Source organism: Microcebus murinus, chromosome X (genome assembly GCF_040939455.1).
Source record: "Microcebus murinus isolate Inina chromosome X, M.murinus_Inina_mat1.0, whole genome shotgun sequence".
Lineage (NCBI taxonomy): Eukaryota > Metazoa > Chordata > Mammalia > Primates > Cheirogaleidae > Microcebus > Microcebus murinus.
Genome location: NC_134136.1, coordinates 99,040,687 through 99,064,693, shown reverse-complemented (window position 1 = coordinate 99,064,693; position 24,007 = coordinate 99,040,687). Strand labels below are relative to the sequence as shown.

At 42.6% G+C, this 24,007-nt stretch overlaps 1 protein-coding gene across 1 annotated transcript; it reads left to right on the top strand.

Annotated features, from left to right (window-relative positions):
• The first annotated feature begins 2,032 nt into the window (after positions 1-2,032).
• Positions 2,033-5,359, top strand: LOC105882309 (transcription factor SPT20 homolog). The gene is made up of 2 exons (XM_075999175.1): positions 2,033-3,194; positions 4,212-5,359. Exons 1-2 carry the CDS (start codon positions 2,033-2,035, stop codon positions 5,357-5,359), a joined length of 2,310 nt encoding a protein of 769 aa, XP_075855290.1.
• Positions 5,360-24,007: the final 18,648 nt, after the last annotated feature.

The following is a 24,007-nucleotide window of genomic DNA, read 5'->3' as shown; positions in this document are numbered from 1 at the left end:
TTCCTAAGAATAGTAAGTGAACAGATCATGATAGGCACGGTGTCTGGTAGGCACCTAAGTTCATCTATGGAACTTGGAAGGATAAGGTAGTGTTTTGATTGAGGGTCAAAACTCATGGCCACATCTCACTAATTTGGGCTTTATTAAAAATTAAAAAAAAATCATTTTCAAGCCCCTTATTATATCCAGAAGTATCCACTTGCCCAAAGACAATTGATATGCTACTAGAAAACCATGCTTTGGCTGGGCGCAGTGGCTCACACCTGTAATCCTAGTACTCTGGGAGGCCAAGGCGGACGGATAGCTCGAGGTCAGGAGTTCGAAACCAGCCTGAGCAAGAGCGAGACCCTGTCTCTACCTTAAATAGAAAGAAATTAATTGGCCAACTAATATATATAGAAAAAATTAGCTGGGCATGGTGGTGCATGCCTGTAGACCCAGCTACTGGGGAGGCTGAGGCAGAAGGATTGCTTGACCCCAGGAGTTTGAGGTTGCTGTGAGCTAGGCTGATGCCACGGCACTCATTCTAGCCTGTGCAACAAAGTGAGACTCTGTCTCAAAAAAAAAAAAAAATCATGCTTGTCTATTCCTCAATCAGGGCCATCTATAAAGAAAACTCTTAGTCAAAAAGTTCTAAGTCCAACTCCAATATACTGCTGTATCTATTTCAATATATAATAATTATAACTATAAGTAAAAAAAAACACATTTATTTTAAAGTAGTCTGTAATTCAGGAGGTTCTCCGATTTTAGATTCTTCTCATTACTGAGACTTTCTTTTCGTGAAATTATATTACCACTATGTCTACATCTAAACATCAAAAGATTATTTTAAGCAGCTGTTCAAAAAGACTGTCGAATTTCAAGGCAACAAAATAAATGGAAAAAAATGCCCTATGAATTATCTAAGACTCAATTATGCCACTCAAAATTCGTCATTAGGACCATAGGTATGATGTAGTTTAATTATTTAAAATTTATTGTCATCAACTGGAAAACTGTTCTAATCTCTATCACGTGCAAATCACCTTTCAAAAACAGTCTAATGTTTCCTTACTATCCTGAATTGTAATCCACAGACGATGTAAAGACCCACCACATAATTTTTTTAAAACCATAGAATGCCCTAACTCTAATATTATACATGGAGAAATCAAAGGTAACTGGTTAAGTATGAGAACGTCATGTTATGTGTACCTGTGTATGAAAAGCCCTTGGCAGGAGCTCACCGGAGGATACGGTGAAGAATGCTGACACTTGCAACAAATATCCGGAGTCCGCCTGCATGTAGGGGCGACCACTGCAGACTCACTCGGGTGAGCTGAATTGCTGATGGGTGCCAGGAGGAGCCCTGCCATGGGCGACAAGACATTCCCCAAACAGCAAATAAGTCCTGAAGTTTCCACTCAAATTACATTCCATGAATGTCCCGGCATTCCCATTTCTCTGAAAATCGGTATATGTTACAACTGTGCACAAGATGTGTCTACGTTTTCATTGGTTGCTTGTGCTTTTGTGCGCATGCTTTTAACGTTACCGGAAAAGAAAGGGCCCGGACGGGTCCCCCAGCCCCCCGGCACCCCAACCCCGCAACCCCGGTTCAGCAGAAGTGAGGGCACCAGAAGAGGAAGTTTGCCCTGTGAGCCTCGCGCCCTGCAGCCCAGAGAAATGCGAAGCCTGAGGCCTGGGCTGTCTGGGCAGTGCGCATGCGCACAAGGGCGGGGCGCGACCCTGGCCCCTCACATCCACTTCCGGCACAGCGGCTCTGACGCGTGACGCGCGACACGCGACGTGTCTCACGCGAAGCCGAGGCCTCCCCGCAGCTACAGGTACTTTCATAATCCCGGTGCAGTTTTGTGTAGCGCTTCTTTCGGGTGGGTTTGCTGGTGCCCATATTGAACTAAGGGTGTTTGCTCCGCTGAGCACTTGCAGGGTTCCCAGGGCTACAGTTAATATTCCCCAGAGGAGTTTGGCCCCGCTTCACCCACGCACGTACGTTTTCTCTTCTTTAGGGCCCCTGTTTAACACTACAATGCGACGAGCTTTAGAACGAGCTTTGGATCGTGCAGAGTCTGTCATTGAAAGTATTCAGCAGAGACCTCCGAGAAGGAGATACTCATCTAGTGGGGAAAAAAGTCTAGATCAGAAACTTTATGACATTTATGTTGAGGAGTGTGAAAAAGAGCCTGAGGATACGGAGGAATTGAGAAGCAACGTTAACTTGTTAGAGAAGCTTGTTAGGAGAGAGTCCTTGCCATGTTTAGTGGTCAACCTGTACCCAGGAAACGAGGGCTATTCTCTCATGCTGAAGGGACAAAATGACTCCTGTTCAGAGACCATTCGAGTCCCTTACGAAGAAAGGGAATTGCTTGACTACTTTGATGCAGAGGAGCTACCTCCTATTCTGGTTGATTTGCTGGAAAAATCCCAGATTAACATTTTTCATTCTGGGTGTGTCATAGCAGAAATCCGTGACTATAGGCAGTGGAGTAGTGGGGAACCTCCTGGTTACCAAAGTAGGCACATTCTCTTACGTCCAACGATGCAGACTTTAGTCTGTGACGTGCAGTCAATTGCAAGTGATGGCCACAAATGGACCCAGGAAGACAAACTTAGGCTAGAGAGCCAACTGCTCTTAGCGACAGCAGAGCCACTGTGCCTTGATCCTTCTGTGGCGGTCGCCTGTGCTACAAACAGGCTGCTGTATAACAAGCAAAAGATGAATACTGCCCCAATGAAAAGGAGCCTCAGGAGGTATTCTTGGTCCACTCTAAATCGGCAAGAGGAACTGTCTCATTTCCCGCCTCCCCCTGAATTCAGAGTTCTGGCTTCTTCCAAAAAAGAACAAGAAAGAAAAGCAGGCCAGCATTATGACCTGAAAATTTCTAAAGCAGGAAATCGTGTAGACATGTGGAAACAGAGACCCTGTGATTTGGCTGTGCCTTCGGAAGTGGATGCTAGAGGGAAACCGTCTGTCAGATATGATGAGTCGCCACCACCGGTGTGGCCAGCTCAGGAGGTAGATGATTGTGTCTTTGAATGGGAAGCTGGCGATCAGTCCCAGAAAACCAAGCCGAGCATCATGCAGTCGTTTAATGATCCACTTTTCTCTGGTAAAGTTCAGAAACGTAAAGAAGCCAGACGTGAGAGCCACGCATTTTCCCCCACTGTCTCCTCAGGTGACGATTCAGATGGTCTCAGGCCGGTGTGGGCAGGTGAGGAGGTAGATGATTGTGTCTTTGAATGGGAAGCTGGCGATCAGTCCCAGAAAACAAAGCGGAGCATCATGCAGTCATTTCATGATCCACTTTTCTCTGGTAAAGTTCAGAAACGTCAAGAAGCCAGACATGAGAGCCACATGTATCCTCTTGCCACCTCTTCAGGTGACGATTCAGATGGTCTCAGGCTTGTCTGGCCAGCTCAGGAGGTAGATGATTGTGTTTTTGAATGGGAAGCTGGCGATCAGTCCCAGAAAACCAAGCCGAGCATCTTGCAGTCATTTCATGATCCGCTTATCTCTGGTAAAATTCAGAAACATAAAGAAGCCAGACGTGAGAGCCACATGTGTACCCCTGCCTTCTCCTCAGGTGACCATTCAGATGTTCTCAGGCCGGTGTGGCCAACTCAGGAGGTAGATGATTGTGGTTTTCAATGGGAAGCTGGCGATCATTCCCAGAAAACAAAGCCGAGCATGATGGAGTCATTTCATGATCCACTTCTCTCTGGTAAAATTTGGAAAGGTAAAGAAGCCAGACGTGAAAGCCTCAAGCGTCCCCACACCATCTCCTCAAGTGACCATTCAGATGTTCTCAGGCCGGTGTGGCCAACTCAGGAGGTAGATGATTGTGTCTTGGAATGGGAAGCTGGCGATCAGTCCCAGAAAACCAAGTTGAGCATCATGCAGTCATTTCATGATCCACTTCTCTCTGGTCAAATTCGGAAAGGTAAAGAAGCCAGATGTGAGAGCCACACGCGCCCCACCGCCCTCTCGTCAGGTGATGCTTCAGATGTTCTCAGGCCGGTGTGGCCAGCTCAGGAGGTATATGATTGTGTCTTTGAATGGGAAGCTGGTGATCAGTCCCAGAAAACCAAGCTGAGCATCATGCAGTCGTTTCATGATCCACTTCTCTCTGGTCAAATTCGGAAAGGTAAAGAAGCCAGACGTGAGAGCCACACTCGTCCCCACACCATCTCCTCTGGTGACCATTCAGATGGTCTCAGGCCAGGGTCTCGGACTGATGCTGCCAGGGTGGTCCATCAGTACCAGGAGTCGGTCCAGAGCAAAGCCAAAAGTCCAGGCAAGATGTCGCAGAGCACCAGTGGCTCAGCCAGTCTCAGTCACTTTTCTTCAGTGAAAAAACCAGAGGAGCCTAAGCCCATGTCCGTCCAGCCTCCAGTGTTGGGGAAAGGAGCAAAGCATCGCCCTCCACCTAGCCAGCTTCCCTCAAGCTCAGGAAAGAGTTCCTTGGGAAACAATTTTCCTCTAAAACTGGGAGGCAGAGTTCTGAAGTCTCTTGCTCCTGCTCCTCCTCGTGCTCCTGCTCCTCCTGCAGCTCCAGGTCTGTCCGGGAAGTCCTCTGTGGATCTCAGTGTCCAGGTCTCCGCCAGCTCCTCCACAGCAACCCCGGCCACCCAGGCCATGGCAAAGGACGCTGGCCCGAAGGTCGTCAGACTGCTGGGCCCGATCCCTGGAAACCAGGCTTTGGCGAGTGGTTCAAACGCCGCGCTGGGCCGTCCCACTGCTGCCTTGGCCCCCGCAGCAATGGGCGCGAGCGGCCCTCCGTCCTCAGGAGGTCAGCTTCCAAAGGCACAGCCTGCCGTAGTGCAGGCGACTTCTCCAGCAGGTGTTCAGCTTTTTGCCAAAGATGCCTCAGGGGTCAGGCCCTTAGCTCTGCTCCAGGTCCCACCTGGTTCCCTCCTTTTGAACACCCAGCAGCAGCAGCAGTTCTTGCTGATTCCGCAGCAGCACTTTCAGGGAACCATAACTTCTCGGCCTCCACAGCCAGTGCCACAGGCTTCCGTACAAGCTTCGAGCAGTCAGGGCCAGGCCTTGCCCGCTCAGCAGGCCGTTGTGGTTAACCTCTCTGGAGCGGGAAGTGTCCAGCAGCCCCAAGCAGCTGTGGTGTCTCAGCTTGGCCCTGCGCAGAGAAGACCCGGGCAGAGCCTTCCTCAGCAGGCGTCCCAGCTGCCCCCTGCCTTGCCACTGCAGCAGCTGCAGCCGCAGCTGGGAGGCTCACAGCAGCCGGTGGCTCTGGCCACAGCATCCACTCAAACAGCTGAGCTGCGTCTGCGTGGCCACGCAGCAAGCCAGCCCAAAGGGAAAAAGAAGAAAGGCCCCCCGGGCCCTCCCAAGTCCTGAGTCTTCAGTCATTTTCTCTCTCTTTTTTAGAAACACAGGAGCACTGATCCAAATTAATTGCCCGTTTTTACTTCAGATTTGGTGTTTTAAATGTGTCGATTAATGTTTTACACTTTAAGGTACACACTTTATACAGAAGCACGCTCCCATGAAATTTATATGGAAACAGGGAAGCGATTTAATCAACTCGGAGGTTTTGCTGAAGTTATTCCTTTTTGTTGTAATTAACAAAAATATTTTAATATAATATTTTAAAGTGTATCCAAATCCCAAGTAGGTTCCGTTTATGCTCCTAAAGCTTATAATTTCGCTAAACAATAAAATTGCGATACCAGTATAGTTGAAGTTAATATTTTAACAAGATGAGTAGGATTTTTAAAGTTCTTAATTGTGTTAAAAACACAATGTAAAATTTACTGTCTTAACCGTTTGTAAGTGTCCAGTTCAGTAGTGTTAAGCACAGCCACATGGTTGTGCCCCAGATCTCCAGGCTGTTTTCATCTTGCAAAAAGTGACAGTCTGTGCCCGTTGAATGCCAGTCCCCATTGCCCTCCCCCAGCCCCTTCGGGGCACTTTCTGTCTACTGTCTCCAAGAGTCTGACTGTTCTGGGGACCTCATGTTAGTAGAAGCATACGATTTTCCTCCTTTTGTGACTGGCTTATTTCACTCAGTGTGATGTGCCCAAGGTTCACCCATGTTGTCTCAGGCAACAGGAAGATCATTGCCGTTGCTCTGTAAAATGGTTTCATTGCACATAATATGTACAGAGGTGACCTGTGAACTTTGAGAAACATCTTCCCAAAGAATGTAATTGGTACTTCTTGAGTTTAAAAGGCTTTTTACAATGTTTGCAATGTAATTACTACAAATCCATTTAGAAAAATAAAGTATGACAAAAAGGTGCTAGTCACATTGTCACGTTGGAATGAGTACATCAGAGATCTCCAAAGCTGTGGAATGAAATTGGTGGCAGATTTGCTTGTGTGACAGTCCCCAGCCCTTTCACAGGCCCCATCCGCACTCAGTGCCCTGCAGAGCCTGGCTCTCTTCCTCCAAGGCTGCTGTCCCTGGCCTTGAAAAGGCCCCTCTGGGATGTCTTGTTTTCTCTCTCTTTATAAAGTTGAGTTACATGGTTTACAACAGTAGGTTATTTGCAAAAATTTAATGGCTAAACATTTGAAAGTTTGTTTTATTTGTTTTTTAAATGTCTGTGGCCCTGTTAGATATTTACATAGAGCTCCCCTCTTTCTTTCTCTTCTCTTCCCTTTGTTTATTCATCATCATCAATTTTTCAGCAGTCCCTTCTCCCTCATCTCTTTCTTGTTTCACCTGGACTCAAAGTTCCCCAAGCTTTTCTGTTGTCTTTTTTCCCTTTCTTTATCCATTTTTTAAATTTGAAGTATAATTCATGTAACAGCTATTTTAGAGTACAATTTAGAGTGGCATTTAGCACACTCACAATGTTGTGTAACCACCACCTCTATCTATTTTCAAAGATTTTCATCACCTGGGAAGAAATCCCTGTACCCATTAAGCACTCATTTGTCACCCTCCTCCCCCTAGGCCTTGAGCACTATTAAATTGCTTTCTGTTTCCATGGATTTATGTATTCTAAATACTTTCTGTAAATGTGATCCTAAAGTATGTGATCTTTTGTGTCTGGCTTCTTTTACTCAGCACATGTTTTCAAGGTTCATCTAGGCCGTAACAGGTATCATTGCTTCATTCCTTTTTGTGACTCAATAATATGCCATTGTTTGTATGTAGCACATTTTGTTTTTGTTTACCCATTGATCAATTGATGGACACTTGGGTTGTTGCCACATTTTGGCTATGTGGATTGAGCTGTTATCAATATTCATGTAGAGGTATTTGTTTTAGTGTCTCTTATATTTTGCTGTGTTACAATTTTGAAGGGTTACCTGTCTGTATAATATTTTTTTTCTAAGTACACTTGTATGTTTCTCTGCCTTTTGCCTTAAGAAAATAAAAGGAAATTTGGTCTTGCCATTTTGGAAGACAGTCAAGAGATAAGTAAGTGGTCAATCTTAAATGTACTACTGATGCTGTTAAAGAAAGATGTTGCCAATTTCAAGCAAACATTTCAAATTTTCCATCTAAGTGACCTCAGCTCATCAGACCATCCTGGACATAACTGACAATGGTCCCTCCATTTTCAAGAAGTGAAGGAATGCAGTGAAGAGTTTATGCCCAGCCTTGGGAGCTAAGCAGAGACTCAAACTCTGTGTGTCATCACATTGATGCATTTCTTTCCTTTATTCTCTGTCTCTGCTCCTTTTAAGTACTAATGTAGCAACAGCCAAATTTGTGCTTATGATGTGGCCTTTCCTTTCCAGGCAGGCAAATAAATTCAGCTTGGTTTCAGAACATCATTTGGTGGTCTTTGTTTCCTTTTTTTTTTTTTTTGAGACAGAGTCTCGCTTTGTTGCCCAGGCTAGAGTGAGTGCCATGGTGTCAGCCTAGCTCACAGCAACCTCAAACTCCTGGGCTCAAGGGATCCTCCTGCCTCAGCCTCCCAAGTAGCTGGGACTACAGGCATAAGCCACCATGCCCGGCTAATTTTTTCTATATATATTAGTTGGCCAATTAATTTCTTTCTATTTATAGTAGAGACGGGGTCTCGCTCTTGCTCAGGCTGGTTTCGAACTCCTGACCTCGAGCAATCCGCCCGCCTCGGCCTCCCAGAGAGCTAGGATTACAGGTGTGAGGCATGTTTCCTTTTAATGATCCCCACCAAGGTGGATAATTTGATACAACTGCCACAGTGATGAAGAGTTAAGAATATGACCCTGGAAATAAAACCCGAGTATGTATTCGAACAACTATGTAAGGAGGATTGATTTCCCACGATAATGTTGGGGATGGGGGAGAAAACACATACCAAGGAAAAGTAAAAGTGCTTCTTCAGGATCTCTTATTCAAACCCCAGCTAATTGTACCCTTTGTCAATTTAAGCTAGATTTGCAGTATGATAAAGTCCCAATAGAAGATGGATGTTACACATATAAAGATGAATATGCAATAGAAAGTATGGGAAATAGATAAAGGCTCAAAATTTTAGTGCCTTTTTACCCTACCATAAGCCAGAGGTCAGGAGACAGACCATAGGGATGATGGAAATAAAATTCCAGAGAGAAAAGTATTATCCAACCCATGTAGTCCTGGTATATGTATCTGCACAGAGAATTTGTACTTATTTATAAGTGATAAGCTTAAAAAGCTATAATTCTGTTTTAGATTTCTGTTTTGGAAGCACACCCGATTCTACTAAGAAATATTTCTTAAAAGCAACAGTAACATCTTAGTTTCCTTACTAGACAGCCTGTCTCCAGGGTTCCATTCCCATTTCTCCCACTTCTCAACTAGTACCAATACTGTTTGTTTTTATTGCATGCTGCCTCCCTGAAATGTCACCAAGACAACCTGTTGATTATGGAAAGCTGAATTTATTCTTTCTTGTAAGGGAGAGAACTGCCTTGACAAAATCTCAGCAGTATTTCAAGTAGTTAAATATCTTTTTCCATAAAATCTAATCCAACTAGCCCTTCATCTCGAGGACTTCAGTATTTCATGTGTAAGGAAAATGTACTTAGCTGCTTTAATTGTATCTTGAAAAACACATAGGCTATAAAATAGAGGATTTTCCCCCTGTGTTCTTATTATGTGCTATTTATGTGTACATTATTTTGTACACATAAATAATGTGTACAAAGCACACATTATTTAATCCTCAAAACAATCCTATTGGTGGTTTGTATTGTTAACTCCATTTTCCAGTGAGGAAACAGAGAGGTTAGTGTAATTTGACAACTGTTTTGTTTTACATGTTTTCACTCACTCAATCCTTGCAAGAACCATTTACAATCATAAAAGAGGGAACAAGACATTGGGAGCTTAAGTAATGTGCTCATGGTCACCCAGCTGTGAAGTGTCAGAGCCCAGATTTGGACTTAAGCCTCCTGGGGGTAGAGAGTATGTTCTTTCCCACACTGCCCTCTCCGCTGCCTTACTGAGGGCAAGACATACGCCTGTCCCCAGTAAGCTGACAATATGGTTGCAGAGAACCCATGACATGGATGAAATGACAGATGGCAGTCTATCACTTAGGTATATGTTGGCATTTGAGAGGAGCTTGTAAGTGACATCTCTGCCATAGTTCGAAGACACTTGAAAGAGAGATTCAGCAGTGAGACAGCTGGACATCAATGTATACTCTTTAGAAATAATACTCATATATTTGAGGACATAATTTAGATCTGGCTTCCTAATACGGTACCTTGGTATTAGAGAGACTCTTCCACTCATTCACAGGCAGGCCTAGAGAACTGCAGATACCTCCCATGGGCATGGCCTTTCCCACCGGGGAGAATTGAGTGATCAGGAGAGGCCACAATTTTACTCTAATGAAGAACTTCTTAACCCCTGGGCAATAATTTGATGAAACCTATGGGTCCTTTCTCAAAAATAAAGTTTTTAAGTGCATAAAATAAGAAACATGGTATTACAAAGGAAGCCAATTCACTAAAATAACCCTGAAAATATATTCAGTAAATACTTTTATGATAAATCTATGTGCTTCTTTATTAACACATTAAATAATAATATTTAGTGGTGGGACTGATAACTACCATTATTTCGAAGTAGTAATGAGCATAAATGATACTTTGAGATATCTGCAACAAGTGAAATGTTATATGAAAACATTTCTACTAGCTGCAAATTTATAGACATTGATAATACTACTGTGGTTTGTTGTCTATATTCATAATTGCATGAAATATTGCATTTTAGTTAGAGGTCAGAGAAAATTACAATGTAAGAATTTTTTTCTTGTTAAGTTCATGGAACCCCTGAAAGTGTCCATGGACCCCAGGTTAAGAATTGTTCTAATGGAAGCTTCTCCCCTAGAAACAGAAGAAATAGTTAATAAGCATCATCCCCAACGGTATATGTTATATGAGCAAGACTACAGGTGATGACCAAGTTTGCTTAAATTGTACATAATGGCCCAATAATTGAATGGTTATCTTAGCCGCTTTGAAAGGAGTTGCTTACAAAGCACACATTATTTATTTAATCCTCAAAACAATCCTATTGGTGGTTTGTATTGTTAACTCCATTTTCTAGTGAGGAAACAGAGAGGTTAGTGTAATTTGACAAAGGTCACACATCTAGTTAATACAGGAGCCAGGATTTGAATTTAGGTAGTCCGGCTCCAGAATCCATTGTCTTAACCACTAAACTGAAGCTGCATAACAAGTTTAGAGAGCTAGTCTAGAAAAAACTAGGGCTAAGTATAACTACTGTTTATAAAGTTGTTTCCATAGGAAAATACTTATAAGTAAATCCTTGGGAGATAACCCTTCCATAGATTGGAATATAGAGAACAGGGATTATCGAACACTCTGTAGTTGCCTGTCTTCATAAACTCTTTGCCTGGTTGTACTTTTTAACTCTTCACTTTGGGTTTGGCCATGTGACTCACTTTGGCTAATGGAATGTTATTAGTAGATATGATTCCAGCAGAAACTTGAGTTATACCTACATAGTGGGGCTCACCACCCTGTGCTTTTGCCTTCTGCCATGGGAAGAACATGCTTTGGGAGACTCTTGATCCAAGGAGGGTGAAAAATACATCAGGCCTGGACCTAACCTGAAGCTTAGAGGTAAGCCCACCCTAGATTTCTAGATGCATGAGTGACAAATAAATGCTTGTTGTTTAATGTCATGGAGATTTTTGTGGTAGTTTGTTATGCAGCATTATTGTGACAATAACTGACTGGTAGATATATACACTTATACATACCTTGGTAAAATCCCGAACTCTCAAAAATAAAAAATAAATCATAAACTTTCAACCAGAAAGAATAAGTTATCTACAAAGAAAAAGAAGATGAGCATTGGACTTCTCATATACAACACTGGAAGGTCTAGAAGCTAGAAGATCTTGAAATGACATCTAGAGACCACTGGGAGTAAAGGACTGCAACCCAAGAATCCCACACCCAGACAATATTTCATTCCTCCATCAGGGAGGAAAAAAAAGAAGAAGGAGGAAGAGGAGGAGGAGGAGAAGATTTTTGAGGATTTTTAAGAATTAAAAAATTTTAACAACCACATGATCTATTTGACAAAAATACTCAAGAAATCATTCTAATAAAAAACAAATGGAACAAAAACAAAGACATCAAGTACTAAAGTTTAAATTAAATGAATAATGATTGTATTTATGAAAATATGTGGTAAGTAGTTTAAGCTGATCATAAGTGAATATCTTAGAATATGTAATGTGAGTACTAAATAAGGATTCTTAAGATAAAAGGGGTTGCTGCAAAGGCAATTTTAATAATAATCTAGAACTAAACTACTTCAGAAAAACCTAGGCACTGGGTGTGCTGAGCATTAGGGGAACAAAGGGAGAGCATTGCATAGTTCTCAATAAGGCAAGAGGGGGAAGGTGAATTAAAATAGTCTGACAGGCCGGGCGTGGTGGCTCATGCCTGTAATCCTAGCTCTCTGGGAGGCCAAGCCAGGCGGATCATTTGAGCTCAGGAGTTCGAGACCAACCTGAGCAAGAGCGAGACCCTGTCTCTACTATAAATAGAAAGAAATTAATTAGCCAACTAACATATATAGAAAAGACTAGCCGGGCATGGTGGTACATGCCTGTAGTCCCAGCTACTCAGGAGGCTGAGGCAGCAGGATTGCTTGAGCCCAGGAGTTTGAGGTTGCTGTGAGCTAGGCTGACGCCACGGCACTCACTCTAGCCTGGGCAACAAAGCGAGACTCTGTCTCAAAAAAAATAAATAAAATAAAATAGTCTGACAACCTCATCATATTACAGTAAGAAGTGCAAGGAAAAATAGATTGTCTCAGTGAGAAAATAGTTGGGGAGATCTTGTTTTCAAGTAATGGTAACAAAATATGCAATTGGTTATGAATACCAGATGTTAATAAGTTGCTGTTAAGAGAATGAAAAATTACAATGGAGCTTCCAAATTAGCAAGGGCAAAACAATGGAATGGATAGCAACTTCATAGAACCAACAAAAATAAGGAAAAGGAAAAAGAAGAATCATCAAAGTAAAATGATATGGCATAAACACAATAGAGAAAAAATAAAATCAAGTATATCGGTCATTTCAATGGATGAGAATAGACTTAATTTCTATCAAAAGATAGAAAATATAAAGTGAGTTTAAAACAACAAACCCAGCTGTAAGATAATTTATAAGAAATAGATAGCAAGCCAGTGTCATAAAAAAAAACAGAAATGATAATATTATTATCAGGAAGGGAGGACTTGAAAGTGAATGAACCTTCAGAGACTGAAGAGGAACGTTCTGGAATGGCAGAAGTCACATTTTAAGGAAAGAAGCAGTGGTCATGAACTTGTATGTCTCAAACAACGTGGCAGCTAAATATATATAAGGAAAGGCAAGGATTGAGTCTTCAAGGAGGCCAACATTTATAGATTGGGAAGAAATGAATAAGCCAGAAAAGGAGGCTGAAAAGAAATAGAGGAAGAGCAGGAAAGTGGGAAACCGTAACACGATCCCTGTACCCTGGGAGTCCCCCAATCTACAGGTAAAATGACCCAAGCAACAGTGGTCAGACTGCCTTTTCACCCAGGGCCAGCTCCGGGCTCAGAGAAGACAGGACCTGGGAGACCACGCTGCCTTCCCTGCAGGGAGGCTAAGGAGACATAGGCTTTTACCCACAAACCTCCATTCTCCTGCATCTGCAATTTGTAACAGATTGTAATTGAGATGCACAGTGCGGAATTCAGTTCTTTTATCTAAATGGGAGTTTTGTAGGCTTGGAGTGTTGTTAAGAAAGGAGCAGCTGCCCAATGTATGGGTGACATTGTGGAACACTCTGGCATGTAGAAATAAAAAGATAGTGCCCATTATTTCCCATCAAAAGATCTGCTTAACTTTCTGAGACTTAAAAAGTCAGCCCATGTTAAGACAATGTAATGTTCCCAATCGCTTCTCTGCCCTTTGGCTAAGATCAAGTGTAATGTTCCTTACTCACTAAAAATCCCCTCTTCTCTTCTGTGGACTAATCAGGAATCTATGCTTATTGTCAAGTTTTAGTGATAATTTTAGGGAGTTGTCTAATATCTATAGGGAATAAAATTGTTTAAGATTGGCAGACACAGGTCAATTCCCATTTCTGAGCCATACACTGTGCAGAGCTTTTGTTTTTCAGTCATGGTGTTCTGTCACAATTAGTAAACTTTCTAAATGATACTCCCACTTTGCATATTGACTGCTCCCCCACCCTTACCCCCAAGACTCACACACACACACACAAACACATACACACACAGGCAGTATATTGTGAAAGAAAAATAATACACCAAACAAAACACATGAATGATCAAAATGCCTCTTACCTTGGATTTCCACCTCTACCTGTTCTTCAAGGTTTTGCCTGCAGTTTCAATAAACGTGTATGCAGGGAACTGAGGCTGGAGGATAAAATGTAGCTGGCCTGATTTGAGGTTGAACAAGAGGAGGCAAGTTAAAAGGTAGTTGATGGGGCCAGGCGCGGTGGCTCACGCCTGTAATCCTAGCACTCTGGGAGGCCGAGGCGGGAGGATCGCTCCAGGTCAGGAGTTTGAGACCAGCCTGAGCAAGAGTAAGACCCCGTCTCTACTAAAAATAGAAAGAAATTAATTGGCCAACTAAAAATATATAGAAAAGAAATTATTCTCTACCAAGGGGAGCCAAAAAAAAAAGAAATTAGCCGGGCATGGTGGTGCATGCCTGTAGTCCCAGCTACTCGGGAGGCTAAGGCAGGAGGATTGCTTGAGCCCAGGAGTTTGAGGTTGCTGTGAGCTGACGCCTCGGCACTCTAGCTAGGGCAACAAAGTGAGACTCTGTCTAAAACAAATAAATAATAAAATAAAATAAAAGGTAGTTGATGACCCAAACACCTGAACTTCTCCTGACTGCACCGGGTAAAAAAAAAAATGGTAGAACAACATCCGTTCAGGAATTTACCTTAACAGGAAATGAATACAACCGAAATCTAGTGCCATGCTACCAAAGTGTGGCCCCTGGACCAGCAGCATTGGCAATCCCTCTGGGAGTCTGTTAGAAATGCAGACTCTCAGGCGCCAGGCCAGACCTACTGAATCAGGATCTGCATTTTGACAGATCCTCATTAAAGTTTGAGAACTGCTGCTATGGAAAATGTCCTGGCGAGCTAATAAAGAACACACAATCCCAGGTTTGTTGAAGTAGGATGCAGCCTGGCCCTTTGGCGTTTTACCAAGTTCCCCAGGTGATACCAGCCAAAAGTACAGCACCACTACACTACAGCTGTGTTGTTCAATACGGTGGCCAGGAGTCACGTGTGGCTATTGACATTTAAATGCAAATTACTGAAAATGAAATAAAACTAAAAATTCAGCTTCTCTGCCACCAGCCACATTTCAGTGCTCAAGAGCCACGTGTGGCTAGTGGCTACTGTATTGGACAGCACAGGTCTAGAACATTTCCATCAGTGCATAAAGTTCTGTTGGACAGCACTGGTCTCATTGATTTTCGATCTTGGCTACACATTCAAATCACCAGCCATAGTTTGTTTAGTTTTAGATTTTAATACAGAACATATCTTATTTTAGGCCTCATTATATAGACATTTTATCTTCATAGAAATTTGGCCCCATGCTTTCTAGTAAGAATGTGATTAGGAAAACCAAGATCTTGCTCTCTATAAAACCTCAGTATTTTACCTTTAGATGATCATGTGAGATATTGTCACTTAAGTCTGCCGAAATCCAGGCTGCAGTATCAGATTCTACATAGGCAACTTCATGGATGTGATACTTTCTTCATTTTCCCTTTTATTGAAATTGAAAATATCACATGAAAATACAAAGGAAAATTTTTTAAAGATTCCACACAGCCATTATACTCTTTCCCTCACATGATCGTTTTTTTTTGTTCAGGAACATTACCTTCTAATCTTTGCCAATCACACATAGAAACTGATTTTTCACGGGCCACCCAGCCTGGCTGTTCAATTAGGTTTACAACAATCACAAAATTATCTCTCTCTAGATCAGACCCCATCCCCAACCTGCAGAATACACAGAAATATCATTTCCAAATGCCTGCCTTCTGGCTTCTTGGGAGGGTGGGGTGTCTGATCTGTCCTGCGTCTATTTTTGCGCACATATAATGTGTTTTCTTCAGCCTTTGCTCCCACAATGACAGTGACGCCCCAGGTACGCAGGTTGCCATAGCGATGTCCTTTGCTGCTTCTGACTCACAGACGTGCCTCCGTTTCACGCTCTAAGACTCTCCGAGAATTACCCAAGTAGGTTACTTTCATAGGGCAGTCCTTTGTGGAGATTTGCGTGGTAGGATAGGGCGTTGTTATTTTCTATATCTTCTTGTCCCAGCCTAGCCCCTGTAACATCGACTTAACAATGGACTACATCAAAACACCTTCCTTTGATCAACCATTTCCTAACCAACTGTGTGCCTTTGGACTCCCCTCCTTTTGGATGTTAGTTAGGAGTGGCCCTTACTCCCAATGGGGCTCAGTCCTTGAGCAAACAAAGAGCCACTGGCCCTAAATGATTAGTCATTTTCCTTACCAGGGCTAGGATGAGGGCAAGGCAGCTGAGACGTTCATTCTCAGAGTCGAGCAAGTGCAGGGTCAAATCTTTCTTTCAAATTTTGATACTCTGTTCATCATAGTTTTTTTGCTTTGATTTTGATTTTTAAAAATATTGCATTGAAATATTTTTATCTTGATCACTGAGGGGTTTTTTTTTTTTTTTGCACTCTCAAATTTTGCACAAGTGCCTCGCTCATACTCACCCTATTCCCAAACACTGTCCTGTCCATAAGGTTCCTCTATCTGTCACTCAGATAGAGCCCTGGTGGGCCTACTTACTCCTCATGTCATCGGAGCCATATCTATTATAAATCCCTCCTGGGCACCCAGTTGAGGCCTGGAGCCACACATAGATGATTGTTAGCTAGTTATAATCACACTTACAATTTTTGTATTATGTTTAATTTTCATAAATGTTTCATGAACAATTTTCCAATTGCCTCATAAATAATTTTTCTTCTTTCTAGACCTAATTAAGACCACTTAATTGCCTTTTTTAACAGCTGCAGCTAATAGTCCACTCAGTTGATGCACTACAAACTACTTAACTATGTTCCTATTATTGGATATTTAGGTTAGTTTCCATTTCTCATTGATGAATGAGTCTTTAGATTTGCAAAGGAGCTGAGTGTTGAAGTAAAGGTTTGAGTGAGATAAATTGCTCTGCCTAAGAAAGTAGGAGGATTTTTTGTTGTTGTTTTTGAGTTTGAAGATTGGGGACAGGGTTGGTTGGTTGGTTGGTTTTCTGGTAGGCTACAGGGAAGAGAACAAAGTCAAGCAACTTTTTGGGGAGCTGGAGCCCAAGTTAAAAGAAATAGTGGAAGGATATTTTACAACGAGGGATGTATGATATTGAATTATGTTGGAGAAAGGGGAGAAAGGAAAGATGAAACAGCAAACGTTTGAAAATGGTGAATTTTTCCCCTTTGGCATCTCTTCTGATGCTAATCAGCTGGCAGCAAAGAGGCCAGTGCTGATGCCCAGCAAAGGAATATCGTCAGGGACACACCCATAGTCCAAAGAAAACTAGCTTCACCTAGCTTTCTGCAGCCAGGAAGACCTCACTCCAGGGGGACCTCAGGGCACTTCAGTAAGAAGAATAGGGGTGGGGTCTATTATTACAAGATTTAAGCAGGTGTCAAGGGATTCTAAGGAGAGTTTAAGGAAGCAGAAGCACATTCTGAATGAATTTCATGTCATCAGGAGATAGAGGCAATACAATAATTGGGTATCTTAATTTTTATTTGGGAGCTGGGAAGATTAAGACAGGGCTAGAATTGTCATTGGTAAAGGAGCAGCAATGAGTTATGGGGAGAAGGGGAGGGAGGTATTAATCATTTTCCTGGCTGAGGAGTGGCCTTGTCTCTGTCTAGTTCCAAACATGGTCACAGAGTGGCCTTCTCTGAACATTATTTATTTCCCATGCTGCTATTTATCTTCAGTTGGGAACATCACAGCCTAGCTGCCAGTAAGGCTGTTTTTCACTTTCTCAGTCCCTCCTTTTGGCCAAGGGTGGACAAGTTGAGCCTGCAGGACATTAATCTGCAGGGTCCAGGTCCACACAAGTCAGGGCATTCTGCCTTTGAACAGCTGCATCGGTCAGCAAGGGAATAATTTTGGTTGTTCATAGATGCGCCAGAAGATCCTGGGAGTTGACTCTGACATGTTTGGGACAGGCTGTCTGCCAGTGTCCTTTGATAGCACCTGCATTTCAATTATGCCTTTTCCGCCATCCAGTTTTTCTGAACAGATGCAAATGCTGGATCTTAGCGTCAGTTCCCTCCAAACACAGATCCAGAAGCAACAGCTTGCATATAGGTGGTTCACTGTGGGAAGTTATCCCTTTTCCCGAGCGTGGCTCAACAGCACAGGGGCCCACCTGAGGGTCTGTAGAAGATTTACCTCAGAACAATCCACCCGAGACCTGGAAGAGGGCCATCCGCCATGGCCAAGATTTCCTCCTAAGTGTTAATCTCCCTGGCCCATCCAGGAGTGTGGATTTGCCAAATGGCTGAGAGGCCCCCATTAACAGATGTTAAATTTTTCATCAGTATTTGAGGATGAATTGATGAATGGAAAAAATCTTCCAGTTCCAGTGTTTTGCCCCTGAGAGTTCTCAATCACTTCTCTGACCGCCATGTTGGCAGGATCAAGTCCCAAAGAGGCTGCCTCATATTGGTACAGTGAAACCCCTTGGACTTGATCTGACTTGCATGGCTTTACCTAGATGACTCCCTTTGCATCTTAGACTTCCTGTGAGTAATTTGCTAGAGTTCTTCCTGCCTCTCCCAGGGCATAGAACCTGAAGGCCCTTTTTTCCTTGTGGATTAAGGCCCTCAGCAAGTGCATGTCCCACAGACCAGACCTATTCTCAACCCAGTAATGAGAAGGAGAGTAAAGAGAAAGAGAAGAAGGAAATCCTGCCCTATGCTATAATATGGATAAACCTCAGGGACACATGCTAAGCAAAATAAGTCAGTCACAAAAGGACAAATAATCTGTGATTCCACTCATATGAAGTATCTAGGGTAGTCAAACTCATAGAAACAGAAAGTAGAAAGGTGGTTGTCAAGGGCTGGGGGAAGCGGGGAGGAGGAATTAGTGTTTAGTGAGTACAGAGTTTCAGTTCAGCAAGATGAAAAAGTTCTAGAGATTGGTTGCACAACAATGTGAGTATACTTAACACTACTGAACTATACACTCAAAAATGGTTAAGATGGTGCTATGGCTTGAATGTCCTCTCCAAAACTCATGTTGAAATGTAATTGCCAGTGTGATTCTATCAAGAGGTGGAACCATTAAGAGGTGCTTAGGCCAGGAGAGGTCTGCCCTAGTGAATGGATTAATGTCATTATGGAGGGAGTGGGTTTGTTATCTTGGGAATGGGTTGTTATAAAAGCAAGTTCGATCTCTTGTTCTTTTGCTTTCTCTTATGCTCTCTTGCCCTTCAGCCTTCTGCCATGGGATGACACAGCAAGATGGCCCTTACCAGCTGCCGACCCCTTGACCTTGTACTTCCCAGCCTCCAGAACTGTAAGAAATAAATCTCTGTTCTTTATAAATTATACAGTCTGCAATATTCTGTTATAGCAACACAAAATGGACTAAGACAGATGGTAAATGTTATGTTATGTGTTTTTTACCACAGTGAAACAATTTTTAAAAAATAAATTTAAAAAGAGAGTGAGAAAAAGAAAAGGAAGAGAGACTAGCTTTATCCTGCTCTTATGCCCTTGAGCAGGCTGCACACCTTCTAGGGGAGCTCTAACTGGACAACGTACCTCTATTTTTAACAGTATGACTCCAGCAAAACTGTGGACAGTAAAGCTGAAGCATTTAGCAGGTTAAGAAAGACTGGCCAGAATTGAAAAGGAGCCCAAAGTGTAATGATTGAAACTGATAATATACATAAATAGCTGGACCAGTTTTTCTCTTGTTCAAAAGCCCATTCTATTTGAAAGCAATTTTCTTCCACTTGAAACTCTCTCATTATGTACCCTTTCATTCAAAATGTTAATTCTCCCTCCTCTTGTAATTTAACCATCCGCTAATCATTTCTGGGATGGAAACACATATTCCTAAGTGAAACTCTTTTGAAGAGCTGAATTAAGCAGACAGTGGGTTGGTTTCTCTAATTTCTTGTCTAATGGTTAATAGAATTGCCAACGAAGAACTTTTCTGAAGTCTTAAAAACTATCCATGATAATGGTTTTGTGCAAATTAAACTTTTTTTAGCCAGACGGAGGTTTTTATCTCAGTAATTAAAGTGAAAAAAACCCAAAATAATATAAATTTGTGGCTCCCAAGTAATATTTCCAAAAATGACTTAATAGTATATAAAAATGCAGTGCAACTCTCTTTTCAAGCAAAAGAGAAACTATGGAGATATGGGTTCTAGCCTTGGGTCTTCTGGTTACTACTCAAGTGACCTTGGATAAGAAATGAACACACCTTGGGTGGAAGTCTGCATCTTTCGCCAAATATGAGTCCATTTATAATACAAGTTATAGAAATTGGATCCAGAAACAAAAAGAAAATAATAGCAAAGAAATTTGATTTGAAGACAAGAATATCAATGCGATGGGACATTGAAGTCAGATATTTTCTCTGGCTGATTTTCTCTGTCATCGCTGCTATCTCACCTTCTCTATAACTCAAGGGGATAGCTAATCAGAGTAATTTATGGACTCCTTAGCAAAAACAACCCTCTTAGGGATGTCAGCAGTGAACAAGATCAGCTAAGGCTTTCTGGTGTTTGAAGTGGAGAGATAAACCAGCAATTGGCTCCAAATTATACCTCATGAATAAATTTAAAATAGAACCACATATGGTCAACTGTTCATACTGAATCCAATGTCATCCTTTATCACTCTTGAGAAGAAACTTTAAAGATCTGAGAGGTCTAAATCTCCACTCCCTCCTCCTCACAAAATAAAAACTTCCCCAGCCTGTCAAATGCATGATGTGGTAAATTACATGGAAGGCCCCATTCTTCAGCCCTCCCAGTATCTGCACCCTTCCCCACTGTAATCTACAAGAAGCAAAATCCCTTACCAGCAAGAAAACCCTTGCCAGCTGCCGACCCCTTGACCCCTTGGCACTCTCTCTCACTGTACGGCTCATGGTTTGTGGGGCCCGGTGCAAAATGAAGATGCAGGACCCCTTGCTCAAGAAGCAGGAAATGAGTGCCATTATAACTACTAAAATATAAAGCGTCTTTCTTTCTTCTACACTCTCTCTTCCTCAACTTGCCATGGTGTTTTTTTTTTTTATTTGCTATTTAATGTCATTCTAAGTGAAAAAAAAATTTAAATTGGTAGCATGGATTTTTACAGTTCATCTTTATATTTTGCAAGAAGTGACACCTGAGGTTGAGAATGCTGTGCAAAGATAAATATGCTCCTGTCTCCCCTGTGCTGAATGAAGATTTTAGAGTATAGAGACAGTAGCACTTTTATCTTTGAAGCCCTAGCGCTAGGCATGGCACCTTGTACATAATAGGCTGTGTGTGTGTGTGTGTGTGTTTAAGGGTGAAAGGGAGGGAGGGGAAAATAAAATTTTAAATTTAGTTTTGCCTGTGAGAATGTGGAGAAATTGGTACACTCTCATACGTTGCTGGTGAGAATGTAAAATGGTGCAGCTGCTTTGGAAAACACTTTGGCACATCCTCAAAAAGTTAAACACAAAGTTCCCACATGGGCTGGGTGCGGTGGCTCACACCTGTAATCCTAGCACTCTGGGAGGCTGAGGCGGGCAGATTGCTCGAGGTCAGGAGTTCGAAACCAGCCTGAGCAAGAGCAAGACCCCGTCTCTACTATAAATAGAAAGAAATTAATTGGCCAACTAATATATATAGAAAAAATTAGCCGGCATGGTGGCGTATGCCTGTAGTCCCAGCTACTCGGGAGGCTGAGGCAGGAGGATCGCTTGAGCCCAGGAGTTTGAGGTTGCTGTGAGCTAGGCTGACACCACGGCACTCACTCTAGCCTGGGCAATAAAGCGAGACTCTGTCTCAAAAAAAACAAAAAAAGAGTTCCCACGTGACCCAGCAATTCTACTCCTAGCTATATACCCAAGAGGATTGAAAGCATATGTTCACACAAAAACTTGGGCATGAATATTCATAGCAGCACAATTCATAATAGCTGACAAATGAAAATAATCCACATGTTCATCAACTGATGAATGTTTTTTAAAATGTGGTATATCTACACAATGGAATATTATCCTACCATAAAAAGGAATGAGATACTAACTCATGCTACAACATGGATGACCCTCGAAAACATGCTAAATGAAAGAAGCCAGACATGAAAGGCCCCATGTCATGTGACTCCATTTATATGAAATGTCCAGAATAGGTAAATCTATACAGACAGAAAGTAGATTAGTGATTACCAGGGGCTGGGTGAAAGAGGAATGGAGAGTGACAGCTAATGGGTACAGGGTTTCTTTTTAGGGTGATGAAAATGTTCTGGGATTAGACAGTGATAATGGTTGCACAACTTTGTCAACATACTAAAACCACTGAGTTGAACACTTTTCAAGGGTGACTTTTACAGTATGTGAATTATATCTTGATTCTAAAGATCAGTTCTGCCTGAGTGCATTTCTTACTAGTGGTGTGACTTTCAAAAGTTGTGTAACCTCTCTGAACTTCAGTTTCCTAGTCTATAAAATGGGGAGAAATCATACTTACCATGTAGAATTGTTTACAAGGATAACGTTACATATGAAATGTAAAACAATTTGGTGGCACAGTCTTCCAGCTCTCTGCTAAGCCTCTTCCCTCGGTGTCTGGGGCGTTCTCTGTGGGTTTCAGGGCAAAGTGATGCAATGGCATCCCTCACTCGCTCTGTACTCCAGGAGAAATTGTGGAGGAACATTCCACAAGAGAATGGAGGGATGAAATTTACCTTCCTCCTCCTGTAAGTGGATTCTCTCCATCTCTTCTTCCAGGGCATTCAGATGGAGCTGAATGGACCTTATTCTAAGGAGGAGCCCTGGGCCTTGGAGGGAGCACGTGAGACCCAGGGAAGGAGAACTAGCTAGAACGCTGTCTCCTCAAACTAGGCCAGTCTCTAGGCTACATAGGGCAGAGTGACAGGGGTTCTTGGGATTTCTGCTTGGTCCAGCCTGTCTCCACACCTGAGCATGGAATACAGTGTAAATAATTTTCATGATATCTCACTGGACCCAGATACTCGGCTATTGGAGCCTCAATGTCTGACATAGCCTGGGATATGTAAAATAGCCAGACTCATAAAAACAGAGACTACAATAGTGGCTGCCAGGGGCTGGAAGTGGGGGAAATGGGAAATTGCTGTTCAATGGGTATAAAGTTTCAGTTTTGCTAGACGAATACGTTCTAGAGATCTTCTGTACAACATAGTGCCTATAGTTTACAATACAGTATAGTTCACTTAAAAATCTGTTAGTAGAGTAGATCTCATTTAAAATGTTCTGGCCAGGTGCGGTGGCTCACGCCTGTAATCCTAGCACTTTGGGAGGCTGAGGCGGGCGGATTGCTCAAGGTCAGGAGTTTGAAACCAGCCTGAGCGAGACCCCATCTCTACCAAAAAATAGAAAGAAATTAATTGACCAACTAAAAATATATATACAAAAAATTAGCCGGGCATGGTGGCACATGCCTGTAGTCCCAGCTACTCTGGAGGCTGAGGCAGGAGGATCGCTGAGCCCAGGAGATTGAGGTTGCTGTGAGCGAGGCTGATGCCACGGCACGCACTCTAGCCTGGGCGACAGAGGGAGATTCTGTCTCAAAAAATAAATAAATAAAATGTTCTTACCACAAAATAAAAGCAAACAAAACAAAGGGACCCAAGGAAACTTTGGGAGGTGTTAGATATGTCTACTACCTTAATCATGGTGATGGTATCATGGGTGTGTTTTCATATGTTCAAACTTATCAACTTGTACTCTTAAATTGAACACATTAAATATGTGCAGTTCTGTGAGTATCAATTATTCCTCAATAAAACTGTTAAAAAATTCTTTAGTGAGAGTTGAGTGGTGCTGTTGAGTTTTCATATTTCCACCAGAGGGCGCTGTCGCTTCTTTGGTAGCCACACCAACGTTCTATGTGAAGTACAACCTTTTTGGCACCAGGGACCGGTTTCATGGAAGACAATTTTTCCACGGTCAGGGTGGAGGGGGATGTTTGGGGGACGATTCAAGTGCATTTACATTTATTGTGCAGTCGAACCTCTCTGCTAATGATAATCTGTATTTGCAGCTGCTCCCCAGTGCTAGAATCACCGCTTCAGCTCCACCTCAGATCATCAGGCATTAGATTCTCATAAGCAGCGCACACCCTAGATCCCTCGCATGTGCCGTTTACAGTAGGGTCCATGCTCCTATGAGAATCTAGTGCCGCCACTGATCGGACAGGAGACAGAGCTTATGTGGTGACACGAGCAATGCTCACCGGCTGCTCACCTCCTGCTGTGTGGCCAGGTTCCTAACAGA